The sequence below is a fragment of the Apteryx mantelli genome, chromosome 12 (genome assembly GCF_036417845.1).
Source record: "Apteryx mantelli isolate bAptMan1 chromosome 12, bAptMan1.hap1, whole genome shotgun sequence".
Classification (NCBI taxonomy): domain Eukaryota; kingdom Metazoa; phylum Chordata; class Aves; order Apterygiformes; family Apterygidae; genus Apteryx; species Apteryx mantelli.
Window position 1 is genome coordinate 3149720 of NC_089989.1, and position 12213 is coordinate 3161932.

At 59.5% G+C, this 12213-nt stretch overlaps 2 protein-coding genes across 4 annotated transcripts; both read right to left on the minus strand.

Annotated features, from left to right (window-relative positions):
• Positions 1–231: 231 nt before the first annotated feature.
• On the minus strand, positions 232–2681 carry LOC136993227 (histone H2A). Its single transcript, XM_067303710.1, has 3 exons — positions 2627–2681; positions 2107–2545; positions 232–350 (listed from the first exon to the last, which is right to left on the minus strand). Exons 2-3 carry the CDS (start codon positions 2481–2483, stop codon positions 233–235), a joined length of 495 nt encoding a protein of 164 aa, XP_067159811.1. The 5' UTR covers positions 2484–2545; positions 2627–2681; the 3' UTR covers position 232.
• A 1403-nt stretch (positions 2682–4084) lies between these two features.
• HMCES (5-hydroxymethylcytosine binding, ES cell specific) lies at positions 4085–12045 on the minus strand. Of its 3 annotated transcripts, XM_067303707.1 has the most exons (7): positions 11992–12045; positions 11244–11490; positions 8905–9048; positions 7800–7919; positions 6826–6986; positions 6105–6297; positions 4085–5648 (listed from the first exon to the last, which is right to left on the minus strand). In XM_067303707.1, exons 2-7 carry the CDS (start codon positions 11424–11426, stop codon positions 5442–5444), a joined length of 1008 nt encoding a protein of 335 aa, XP_067159808.1. In that variant the 5' UTR covers positions 11427–11490; positions 11992–12045; the 3' UTR covers positions 4085–5441. The 3 variants fall into 3 exon arrangements, with proteins under 3 accessions (XP_067159808.1, XP_067159809.1, XP_067159810.1); XM_067303708.1 differs by lacking the exon at positions 11992–12045 and having other exon boundaries at positions 4085–5645; positions 11244–11609; XM_067303709.1 differs by lacking the exons at positions 8905–9048; positions 11992–12045 and having other exon boundaries at positions 11244–11607.
• Positions 12046–12213: the final 168 nt, after the last annotated feature.

Below are 12213 nucleotides of genomic sequence, written 5' to 3' on the forward strand. Positions count from 1 at the left end.
AGGAGCGGCAGAAGGGTTGTGTCCACTCCCACAGGTGGGAAAAAGACTATAGCGCAAGGGAAGGGCAAGTGTAATCAATAGAATTGTGAGGCCAGATTTCATGTTTTACTAGTCCCACTTGGAGAGCATCAAGCCCAGATACCAAGCTGCCATCAGAGAGCCTGCTCCCACATACCACTGCCAGATTAAGTAGGTTTGGTGAGGTGACAAGACACAGCAAGTTCGACAGCATTCAATACTGAACCAGTTTAATCAGATATTGGGTTTGCACTGTTCTTTCCAGTATCACAAGTTCTGCATTTTCTAATAAATACAAAGCACTCTCTTTCGAGTTGTACAGAATGCTGGTCCTGGAGAAAACAAAAAAGAGGGAAGAGAACAAGACACTCAGATACAGACACGTCAGAGCCACCACTCTAGACAGTGGTTTGCACGTAAAGAAAACACCTTGTCCCACCCCACATACCCCACACGCGGTAACATCAAGTTTACAGAAGGAAGAGCGATCCCAGCAGGCCCCGTGCCGCTCCAGCAGGACCGCGGCCGGATGCCTTGCCCCCGCCAAGGTCAGCCCCATCAGCGGGTACCACAGAGCAACCAACAGACACTTCTGCTTCCCCATTAGCACTACACTAACGAACACGCTGCTTCCACGTTCTACAATGGAGGGGAAAAACCCTTCACAAAACCAGTTGACAAGCATCCAGACTCATCTATTCTAGGTAATAATAAAGTCAGAGCCAGAGCAAGTTACTTCATCCACAAGATTAACAGCTGCTTCAATAGGTTGAACACATGCTACTTACAGCACATAGATAGCTGCTCATTTTACTTGTTAAAAAAACAGCATTATGAAGGTCTACGGTCCGCTTGCCTAGACACTGCTGCATGCACACGACTATCAGCCTCCACAGAAGCAGGCTGCACTGGGCAGCGAGGAAAGCTGGTCTCTGCATCAGTTCTGCCAGGTGTCACAGGGACAGCCGGCCCCCATGCTCACACATGGCCCAGCAGCCATTTAATAAACACTGTACTAGCTAAATATTGTTTTTTAAATACAGACTCTGGGGTTTTTAAAAAGAAATATTAATCCATAAAGGGTTACAGTTAACATATCATCAGCACTTTATTTTTTCAGAACCAGGAATAGTATTGAACAACAAAGGAAAAAAAACAAAACCAAAACAAACCCAGAAGATATTGCATGTCATTTTCAGAAGTGCAACTAGGGTACAATGTAGCTCTCCACAATATTAAAAGATTCTGCAACCAAGAGCTGCTCCGTGATGGGAGGAAGAGTGGAGCCACGGCAGAAGATGGCAGCTCCCGCTCCCGGCGGCAGCGGGCGCCTGACCTTGCAACGCTCTCCGAGGGGATCCGTCGCCGCACCCGCCACCCACCCCGCCAGCGGGACCCACGGCTACAGGGCCAGAGGGTCCACTGGTGCCCACCAAGCAGGAGGAGTGCAGGTAGGTGACTTTGCAGGGAGGTACCCCAAAATAAAAGAGACCTCGAAATGAAAAGATCGGAGCTCCCTTACAGTAGGTGATGCACTAGCTTTACCAGGAACAAAACCAAGACCGACAGTCACTTCTCATCGACTGAGAAACTTCTCCTTTTCACATTATTCAGCCCCCTGCCCTCCCCACCGCAGTGCGGCCGGGATGGCATTGCCGGGGGTGCACGGTGGCAGCAAGTCCGACCGCCGTGCCGGAGGGGCTCAGGGGGCCCCTGCGCAGCCCCCGGGGCTGGCAGCAGGGAGAGGCGGCTGGGGGTGCCCGTGTCCGGCAACGCCAGCACAAGCCTCCGCCGCTACCAGCGGCTCCGCGCCGGCCTCCGACCGTCCGGCTCGAGGGATGCCACCAACAGCCAGGCTGCTCCAAAACCGCCTCTTCCAGGGGGGTGAGGAGCCCGGGGGAGGGTGGGAGATGCAAGCAGGGCCTGGTCTCAGCCACGCTCCCCCGGGCTCCCCGCTGCGGCATGGGGGCTAGCGGAGGGCCGGCGGGGCGCAGCCGGGGCTGGCCTCCGGCCCGGGGGGGCAGGAGGGGGACCCCGGCCCCGGGTGCGGCGGGAGGGCCGGGGGGGGGGGGGGTGGGCAGCGCTCACTTCTTGGAGCTCTGCGTCTTCTTGGGCAGCAGCACAGCCTGGATGTTGGGCAGCACGCCGCCCTGGGCGATGGTCACGCCGCCCAGCAGCTTGTTGAGCTCCTCGTCGTTGCGGATGGCGAGCTGCAGGTGCCGCGGGATGATGCGCGTCTTCTTGTTGTCGCGGGCAGCGTTGCCCGCCAGCTCCAGGATCTCGGCCGAGAGGTACTCCAGCACCGCCGCCAGGTACACCGGCGCCCCGGCGCCCACCCGCTCCGCGTAGTTGCCCTTGCGCAGCAGCCGGTGCACCCGGCCCACCGGGAACTGCAGCCCGGCCCGCGACGAGCGCGACTTGGCCTTGGCCCGCGCCTTGCCGCCGGACTTCCCGCGGCCCGACATGGCCGGCAGGCAGCGGGCACTCGCCGCCGCCCAGGAGCGCCCAGCACAGCCGGTCCCGGCGCCTGCGGAGAGACACAACGCCGTTACACCGCGGCAGCGGGCCGGGCGCCCCCTCCCGCCCCGCCGCCCCGCGCCGCCCTTACCGCTGCCACCGCCGCCGCTCCGCCCTGCGCGCCGCCCGCCGCCGCACTGCCACGGCCGCCGCCGCCGCGCCGCGGATATCGCTGCCCGCCCCGCCGCCCGCCGCTCCCCATTGGCGGCGGCCGCGGCGAGCGCGGCGCCCATTGGCCGCCGCGCCGATCCCTGATTTGCATAGGGCTCGCAGCGCCCCTGCTCCGCCGCGGCGGCGGGGCGGCCGCCCGGGGCAGCGCCCGGCAGGGCGCGGCCGCCTCCTCGGCCCGGCCCGGCCCGGCCCCCCCTCCCCGCCGAGCGTCGCCTCCCCGCGGCGGGCGGTCGCCGCTGCCGCGCCTGGCCGGGCGGGCCGAGCCGCAGCCCGGCGCCCCTCCGCCGCGACGCCCAGGAAGAGCCGAGGTGCCGCGCGGTGAGGGCGCCGGGGCGAAGCCGGGGCTCCCAGGCCACAGCCCGGGGGCAGGAGGTCGCTCGCCTCCTCCGCGGGGGCCGCGGGCTGCCCGTGCTGCGGCCGGGCAGTGGGACGGGACGGGACGGGGCCCCGCCGGACGCCCCGCTCGTGAGGGCAGCGCAGGCCGCGGCGGGGCCGCCGAAGCCCTGGGCGCCGCTTGTCCGCGCCGGCAGCCGAGCCGGGGAGCGCAGAACCTCGAGGGGCCCCTCCGGAGAGCCCCGCGCCTGCCCTAGCGCGGACCTGCTGCGAGTCCCGGCAGCGCCGCTCCTTGCAGGCTGCCCACTTCGACTTGCCCGAACCCCAACCCCCCCCCCGGCCCTTTGCCGGCCTCTTTTAGGTTTTTACCCACCTAGAGCATCTCGTCTGCCCCAGAGAAGCCCTGGCACAGACATGTCCCTACCCTGCCTGGCTGACCAGCCCGGGCGCCAGCAGAGCTTGCAGGAAGGCGAAAGCTGTGCCTTAGCCAGCTTCAGAGGAGGAGGTCTCATTAGGGGACTCTGGTCATTTTGTTTCCAATTAGGAACAAACACTGCAAACGGTGCCAGCGTTTGGCATGCGGCCACACACCAGTTTAAAGGTGCTGTTCAGCACCAACGCTTTGTGATGAAACCCTGCGTGTCGCTTTTTAGCGATGACACCCTGGCGCTTACAGCCTGCAGGGAGCTAACGCGTGCCCTGCAGCCTTCCCCCCCACGCGAGGGAAGGATTGCGCCCCCCTAGACATAGAAACTGGGTCCACGCTCCCTTCCCAGAGACGGGCCCCAGCTGCGGCCATCCTGCAGCTCCCCGGGGACCGAGCCTTCGAGGGGAACCTTGAAACGAGTCTCCAGGGAATAGTTTCCGCTGGCAAATGGAAACTCTTCGGAAACCCCTTCCTGCTGGTCCCCTGACAGCTCAGCAGCTGCTCGCTGGTTTCCCTCTCAGCAGGCTGCGGAGAAAAGACCGACTGTGCTGGTGAAACAGAAGCGACAGGGCTGCAGTGGGAAACGAGGACACAGACACATGCACGGACGCTGCGCAATCAACCCGTTAATCTCATTTTATTGTTTCAAATACAAATTAAATTCTGTTTTCCAGCAAGGGTCCCAACTTGTAAGGCTTTTGGTCCATAGCATCGGGTTCTGTTTACAGAGTCCCTGACCCCCAAATCAACCCCCCCATACTGTTCTTTAATGACGCTTTGCTTATCTGGGCTTTAACGAATGACCTCTCTGAACAGGGCAGGATGCATCCCTCTACAGATCAAGAAAATCCTGTCTTCAAATCCTATTAACAAAATGATGGCACAATGTGACCAAGACAAGTTCTGCCACCCCACTGCCCACAGGGAGACCCAAGCAAGGTCCAGTTGCTCCAGAGAGTTTTTAACCCATTCCCCAAGGTCGGGCCAGTGCCTGGGTTTTAGATTTTGCCTCAGAGGAACTGCACAGGGAGGAACTATGGGAAAAAGCATCCAACGTTTTTGGGCTCAAACGTGCAAGGCATTGCAGTGGGGGTGCGGAGCAGAGAGCCCACTGTCCCATCGAGCCCTGCTCAGGGCAGGGTTAAACACCAGCTCCCGGTCGGCACCGCACTGCAGCTGCAGCAAGGACCTGAGGAACTGGGGGAGATGAGCATAACCCTTGTTGAGAAGCATCCATAAAAAGATGGGGAAACAGGCAGCCTGGACGTGAGCAGTTCAAAGCAGAGCTCGCGTGGACTGTTTCCTTCCCTAGCCCCATCCACTCCCCCTCTTCTCTAATCGAGGAAGCTCCCTTGGCTCTTGCTAGCAAATCGCTCTTCTTCCTGCCCGTGCACGGCCTCGAGATCTCCCTGTTCAGGACCCCTGAGAGCATGCCGCAATGTTGGGGCAAAGTGGCATGGCAGAACTTCTTGGTTTGGGGTTTCTTCTTGGTATTTATTGCATGTTCCTCTACATTGCAGAAGTCTTTTAGGGGCTAGAGTATTAGAAAGGCATTCATACAGAATCAGTAAGGAATTAAATGGAAAAGAAATATCAGGTTGACAGAAAAAAAAACAACAACAAAAAAAGAAAACAGAGATGTGGACTGTGAAATACTGTCAGAAGCTGCTCCTCCCTCAGCAGGCTGAGATGCTTCTGAGGTTTTATCTTCCCCTGGAGCGAGCAGACCGGCAGGCAGTGAGGCCAGCGTGTTGTATCCACTCCCGCCAGCACAAGACAAAGCCAAAATCTTTAAAGACGAACACTAACCTCTAACATAACGCTAATAACAGAGACAACAACCTAGGGCAACAGATCAATACCTGAGAGGCTTAGAGAATCTCAATGCCAGTCTGCAAAGCCTCCTAAAAAGCGTTCCTCGTTTTGCTTAGGCAATTTGGAAGAGAAGCGGCCGGCTGGCCATCCCACGTGGTGCCTAAGCCTTGCGCTTCTTTGCGGCCGGCTCTCCCTCCTTCCCCAGCCACTGCTGCAGGAGACCTGCGCTGGTTTTCTTGGGCGAAGGGCTATGGATGAACTGACTCGTCCACCTGGGCAACTCATTTTCTTCCTTCTTGGGAGAGCCCTCCTGGGAGCTTTTTAACCAGCCCAGCATCCCTTTGCTGCTTGCAGTGGCTTTGACCTGCTGGGGAGACAAATGACAGCAGGAGAGAAGTCAGAAGCAGAGCGAGAGCAGGGCAGAACACGCGCATGTGGCTTCAGACTCAGAGAGCTGGTCCGGAGCGGGATGCGGATGCTGTAGCAACAGCTCCAACTGCAGTCAGACACATTTGCAGGAGGTTCCCAGGGCTGCTGTGAACAGCCTTGTTCCAAGCTCCATTTGACATGGAATTTGCCTCATTTGGCAGAGAAATCCTGGCATAGGATGACAGAGTTTATTTCTGGAAGCGCCAGGAAGGGAATCTGTCAGGAGCCTTTGCACCACAGCATCAAACACACGCAGGCACCGGGGAGGACACTGGCTGCCTCCAGCCCCTTCTGGAGCGTGACAGCACCCTCCTCGGCTCGGAGACGTCACCATGCCCAGGTGCTCCTCCGCGGGGGCCTACCGAGCTCGGCTGAGGCCTGCCGTGGCTCTTACCTTCTTGCCTCCCAGCTCGATGGGTACGAGACACTCCGGTGTGTCGTTGCGCACGCTGTTCACGATGGTGGATACCGGGTGGAAAACGATGTTCTCCGTGGGCTGGATGAGTTTAACTGCTTCCTGGGTTGGCACTTCGGCAAAGTCCAACCACTTCCTGATGGCTTCTTCCCCATCCAGGATGGCCGGCATCCTAGGCACGCAGAGGGGTCAAAACCCGCGGAGCGCCCAGGCCACGCGGGCCAGCGAGCCCCACCGAACGCCAGCGCTGACACACCAGAGCAGGGAATTATAAGCAAGTGAGAAGCTGGCTGGACACAAACCACATGTCAGAAGCCACAGGGGAAAAACGAAGCAACAGACTGCTCTGCTGCGAGGCAGATATCACGTTCGGTTTGCCAAGGTAGTAGCTGCTTTGCTGCAAGAGGCAGAGGGGTTGACTGACAGATCCTGGCCAGGCTGAGAGTAATTCAACTCCTACTGTTACCCGCCAGGGCGCAAAGATGGTGATTTATGGAAAGGGCACGAGCCAGCGACACGAAACAAGCTGTTAACGGTCTAACATTTCTCTCTGAGGGCATCAGGAGGAAGAAGCGCTCCCAGCCCGTGTTACCACGCTGGCGTTAAGGGGCTGTCTCCGATCCGCCCGCGCGGAGGAGGGCAGCCTTCCTCCCTCGTGCTCCCACCGCTCTGCAGCCCCCTGCCCCGCGCTCTCGCTTGCCTGTGATGAATGAAGCTCACGTCCTTGGAGGCATCCACGGTGATGATGGTGTAAGTGTACAGCATGTCCCCGCCTGCCGGGGGCTCCCAGCAGTCGAAAATCCCAGCCATGGTGAGTAACCGCCAGCCCTTCCATTCCTCGTCTCCCTCCTTCCCCTCGGCCTGGAAGACAGAGCCACGGACCATCGGCCCTACCGCTTCCACGCCAAGGCAGCTAACGGGCGGCCGAAGCATCGCAGGCTCGCCAAAGCCGCGGCAGGTCAACCGCTCGCATCTCATTCATGATCCGAACTAATTCTCGGGCTCTCCGTGCAGGAGCGTTATTGGGAACCTCATCTTCCCGCAGGCACGTCAGTGCCCTCCTTCCCCTCGGGACGTCACAGCTGGCAGCTCGCAGGAAGGAAGAGAGGAAGCGAAACCGGCAGGCAAATCCCCCGTGTAACACATCAGCCGCCCATGCAAATACCGAGAGCGCGGGGAGCAGCCAGCGTGGCCGGTGGCGACACCACGGGACCATCTACAGCCAGGGGGTTTCGGAGCAAGGACCCCCGGCTGCAGAGCCCTCTGCAGGCCTGAGCCCTGTTCAGAAACGCAACGGGAAACCTACTGCAGAGGCGCATTTCTCTGCGGCGGCTTTAGCAGCTAGGCCAGGCCAGAGCTCTTAGTGCAGAAATCGCGTCAGAGCGCTCGTCCTGAAGCGGAGCAAGGCCTGCGCCTCTGCGCTGCAGGGCTGTCGTGGTCTGGGGGACATCGTGAGCAGAGCCACATCCAAAGGTGCTTCCCACCTGCACAACTTCCAGTTTTGTCCCCTCCAAACTCCTGTGCGTGACCCCCAAAGGCGAGCACAGTTGGAGGGAGCAAGAGTTTTCCTTACAGATACCTGTTGCAACTCTTAAATATTCTGAGGGCATTTAGAGGGAGAAGGGGGCTGAGAGCTCAGTGCCAAGCCTTCAAACACCGCGGGTGACCCAGTACCGTTTCGTTCGTCTCCTGGGGGAAGTAAATGAAATACGGCTGCTTCCCGCCATCGAGCTGCTGCCACTCGTAGAAGCCGTCTGCCAGGACCACACAGCGCTTGCCCTTGAGGAGAGGACCCTTGGCAAGAGAAAACACAAGCACGTCGTGAACAGCCCCAGGCAGCCCACGACGGGGAGGCGATGGCTCCGAGACACGGGGAAGACGCGCGCCGCTCGGACCGTTAGCACCCAGGCGCCCAAGTCCCTCCTGGTCCCTCCCAGCGCTCCCGTAAGCTGCTCCGCTGCTCTCAGCGCGAACGCCATCACCCAGCGCTTCGCGAACAGGAGCTTCATCATGGCCCATCGGTTGCTGAGCCCATGGCTTTTCCTTAACAAGCCGAGACTCTCCCCTGCAGATGCCTCGGGGTTCAAAGGCATCAGCGCACCACGGTGGAGCTGCGGCGACAGATGCTCTCTGCAACCTCTTCCACTTACAGCAGCGGCAGTCCACGTCTCACACCCCAAATAAATCCCAAGTACCCAGCAGCTAATACCCACAAAACCATACGGTGAGGGTCTCTCGCAGAAGAGAAAGGCAAAATAATCCTCAGTGCATTTGCTGCCCTAATCCAAGAGCTAGTGATCTCCTTACGGATCTGCGCTCCCCCCCGCTGAGGATGGCTGGAGTCCCATTTTCCAGGAGCAGAGGCCTGGCTGGGGCTCCCTATGCAGCACGCTGTTAACTGTTGTTAACTGGATTCGGCAGCTGAGCTTTTATCCATGCGGAGCGGTGCTTTGCTCCCAAAGCTTTCCATGGGGTCATACAACTTCCGTTTTCTGCACCCTGACCAGTGCTTGAACCAAAGGGCAAAGGTGGCGCTGTCAAATGAAGCTTGGGAAAAGCCATCACCACTTGAATTCTTATATTTTAATGGAATCAGCTGGCTCTGTGGTAAAAGGAGTCATCTAGGAGGACTCATCCCCAGTGAAGCAGGCAAGCAGTAGCCAGTACTTGCTAGGGAGATACTTTAGATCTAGTCTCGGCTCTCACAGCACCGACAACGCTGCGAATGCTTGCTGACTACCAGGTCTCTTCGAATGGGACACAGGGAGCGGTAACTCACCTTGTAGGAGGATTTCTTCAGCATGGTATCGCTGCGGCAGTTGGAGGTATTAAACGGCATTTTGGAGGGATCGTCCTTTTTGAACCAGGAGGGAACCAGGCCCCACCGCATGGTCGCGAGGACCCGCTCGGAGGAGTCAGCGCCCTTTCAAACACGACAGAAAAGCACCTCGCATCAGAGCACGTGGCAGCAGAGAGCCGAGCACATTAATCACAGCATCCCTCTTTCTTTTTTTACTACGTAGCGCAGACCACAAGCACGCCAGCAGCTGCTCTCGCCGGCAAGGCTTGCCGATCGCTGAAAAAGCCGTTTCTCCCTCTGCAAGGGGAAAAAGCAAGCTCGTTTCTCTGCAAAGAACTGAACTGCCGCTTACAGCTTTACTAGGCACTTTCCTTGCCAAATCTGCCACTTCTCTTTCGCAGGGATGTCTGAACAGTCCTCGGAGCAGAGAGGTATGACAGCCACTCGCAAGCGATGTGAAAATAGCTGCTAATTATAGTCCTTTGCATATTCCTAACGGCTTTCCTGTAAGAATTAATCTTCAGCAGAGAGCACTTTGCAGAAATAAATAAATACAACGGCCTCAGTGGGGCTCACCCTACGAACACAGCTACGTTGTATCTACGTGGAGTAACAAACGCGCAGTTTTCCTCAATGGGAAGAGCTTTGCAGTCTGATCTAGCTCGTCTGTGTTTAATGAATGTTCCTATCGTGGTGGCGTTCAGGTCCATAAAACTTCCCCGTTTAAAGAGATCCTCTCAAATAGTACAAATCTCACCTTCATTTTAATAACGTGATTTCTGCCGATCCAGTTCACTTTCGCTCTTTGCGCTCCCCTTGCGCTTTGCATATTGTCTCGCTTTGGACAATGGAAACGGCTCAGCGGGTTTCACTTCTCCCCTGGCTTCACTCTCGCTTTCTACCTGCCGTCGCCAGCCCCAGAGCTCGGCCCTGGGGGGACGTTTGCTCCCAGAGAATTACGGGGTTACAGAGAAACAAATATATTTGCCCAAGCCCTGTAAAGGCTTTCGGACCCTCCCACAGATTAGAAGTGGCAAAGACGGGGGGGCTTCAAACTGTCCCTGTGTCCCAACAGCTGAACGGAGACCACCGGCCGGCCAGATGTTGGCCTGCCACCGGCGCTGTGCTTCAAGTGTCTCGCTCCTGCTCTTAACAGTTGTAGCGGAGGAGATGCGGCATTGCGAAAGGCAGGAGAGCAAAGTGCAAAGGAAAAACGATACTTTGTAATTTCTCCTAAGAAGCCCTGGATCAACCTAAGCCATTCTGAATTTGCAAGCGTAAACTTTTCAGCAAAAGGTCACTCCTGACACACCAGCAGCTCAGACTCCTTTTCCAGCAGGCACCTGATCGGACGCGGAGCGCACGCAGGTCCCATGCGAGGGATGCCGGTGAGGACCCGGAGCTGCCGAATTGCCAGCACAGCGGACCCGCTCCAAAGCCTCCGGCGCTCCTCCGCAGCGCTCCGGGACAGCCCAACCACCCTCCCGACCGCGCCGGCCTGTGACTGCGCTGAAACACCGTGACCCCCGCAAAGCGCTGGGTGAGCCGGAGCGGCGCGTTTCAATTCGGTGCTCTCCACTTCACGCCGCTGAGCCCCGAGGAGCAACGGTTCGCGAGGCAGCTGCCGGTGTGGAAGCTCAACAAGCGGCACAAGCAGCGTTAGAGCCTGCTCTGATCGTCTGGGGAAGGTCTGGCGAGGCTTAAATTAGCCAGGATAACGGTCACCACAGGTGTAAGCAGTATTTTTTAAAGCTCTGAAGATGAGATTTTTCTCTACCATCTCCTACCAAGAGCGACCTGGACATTCTCAACAGCATTAAGAAATGAAAGAAGGACTCTCAGGAACATGGAATAAAACCTGCAGAGCAATTTTACACAATCGGGAATAAAACATGTGCAGCAATTTTACACACTTGGGAAAGAATTCTGTAAAGGTTCATTGCTTAGAGACAAACTTTCATGCAAAATATAATGCTGCGCTGGAGCTGTGGGATCGATTCTCTGCCCAGCTCAAGAACACGTGAATACTAATGAAAAGAGACAGCTTTGCAATTAGAAAATTCCATAGCTGCTACATCCACAGAGCAAAGGAAGCACGACAAGCTTTTAAAATACAGGCTCGGAGCAACCGCCGTGTGAGGAAGAGCCCCGCTGCCACAGCCCGGTCGCTCTCGCGTTCACCCCGGTGCCGCCACAAAGCCGCACGCTGGGCCTCAGCACCGGCTCCGGCAGCTACATGCCAGCTGCGAGGCTTTTACCGAGCGGCGGGAAGGAGGAACCGGATCGGCAGCGGGGTCCGGCGGCGGCCGCTCGCTCACCTTCTCGAAGTGCCTGCGGGAGAGCAGCACGGGGCCGCAGCTCTGCGGGCCCCGGTTGTAGGAAGGCCGGTGCTTGTCGCCGTTGATCCACTCGGGCTGCCGCCTGCGGCCGCGGGAGTCGCGGTAGGCGCAGGCTCGGCGCAGGTTGTCGGCCCCCAGCGAGCACACGGTGCGGCCGCACATCGTCCCGCTCCCGCTGCGCGGCTCTCCGCGGGCACCGGCGCGCAGGAAGAGGCGCCGAGCGGAGCTGCGAGAGAGGCCGGGTTTAGCGCGGCGCCACAGCTTTCCGCGGGCGGGTTTGGTGGTTTTTTGTTGTGTTGTGTTGTTTTTTGATTTTTTTTCAATACGCGCCCGCCCCGCCTCGTTGCACCCGGCCCCGTGGCGGCGAGCGCGGGGCGGGCCGGGCCGGGGCCGCCCGCTGCGCCGGGGGCTGCCAGCTCAGTGCGCCCCGAGGGGGGGGGGGTGCACGGGGGGGGGGGGGGAAACCGTCCAACCCCCCCGGGGGTGTCCCTGTCCAAATGCTCCCGGGGGGGGGGGTGTCCCCGTCCGAATGGGCTCCTGGGGGGGGGGGGGAGTGTCCCCACTCGAACGCTCCCGGGGGAGGGGAGGGGACCCCGTCCTAACGCCCTCGGGGACGGAAGTGTCTCCGCCCAAACGCGCTCCCGGAGGTGGGGTGTGACCCCGTCCCAATGCCCCCGAGGTGTGTGGGGGGGGGGGGGAAGGGGGGGTCCCCACGCAGCCCCCTTACTGCGGAGCAGCCGCCCCGCCCCCACTTGCCGCCGCCGCCGCCGCGCCGGAAGCGGGCCGGGCCCGGCGGGCGGGGATACGTCACAGGGGGGCGGGGCCGCACCGTGTCCCCCCCCCCCCCCCCGCCCCGCCGCGTCCCGCAGCCCGGGGGGCGCCGCCGCGGAGCGGGAGCGGGGCCGGCAGGCGCGGAGCCCCCGCCGCCCCCCGGAGCGGGGCCCGTCCC

Bases quoted from the DNA above. Each gene is read 5' to 3' on its own strand.
- LOC136993227 (XM_067303710.1), bottom strand. From the start codon at position 2,483: ATGTCGGGCCGCGGGAAGTCCGGCGGCAAGGCGCGGGCCAAGGCCAAG. The intron at 351-2,106 runs GTGAGCGCTGCC...TGTTTTCTCCAG, and splicing joins AAGACGCAGAGCTCCAAGAA to GACCAGCATTCTGTACAACT.
- HMCES (XM_067303707.1), bottom strand. From the start codon at position 11,426: ATGTGCGGCCGCACCGTGTGCTCGCTGGGGGCCGACAACCTGCGCCGA. The intron at 9,049-11,243 runs GTGAGCGAGCGG...CGTGTTTGAAAG, and splicing joins CCCGCAGGCACTTCGAGAAG to GGCGCTGACTCCTCCGAGCG. The intron at 6,298-6,825 runs GCAAGCGAGAGC...CTGCGTGCCTAG, and splicing joins GTGAGCTTCATTCATCACAG to GATGCCGGCCATCCTGGATG.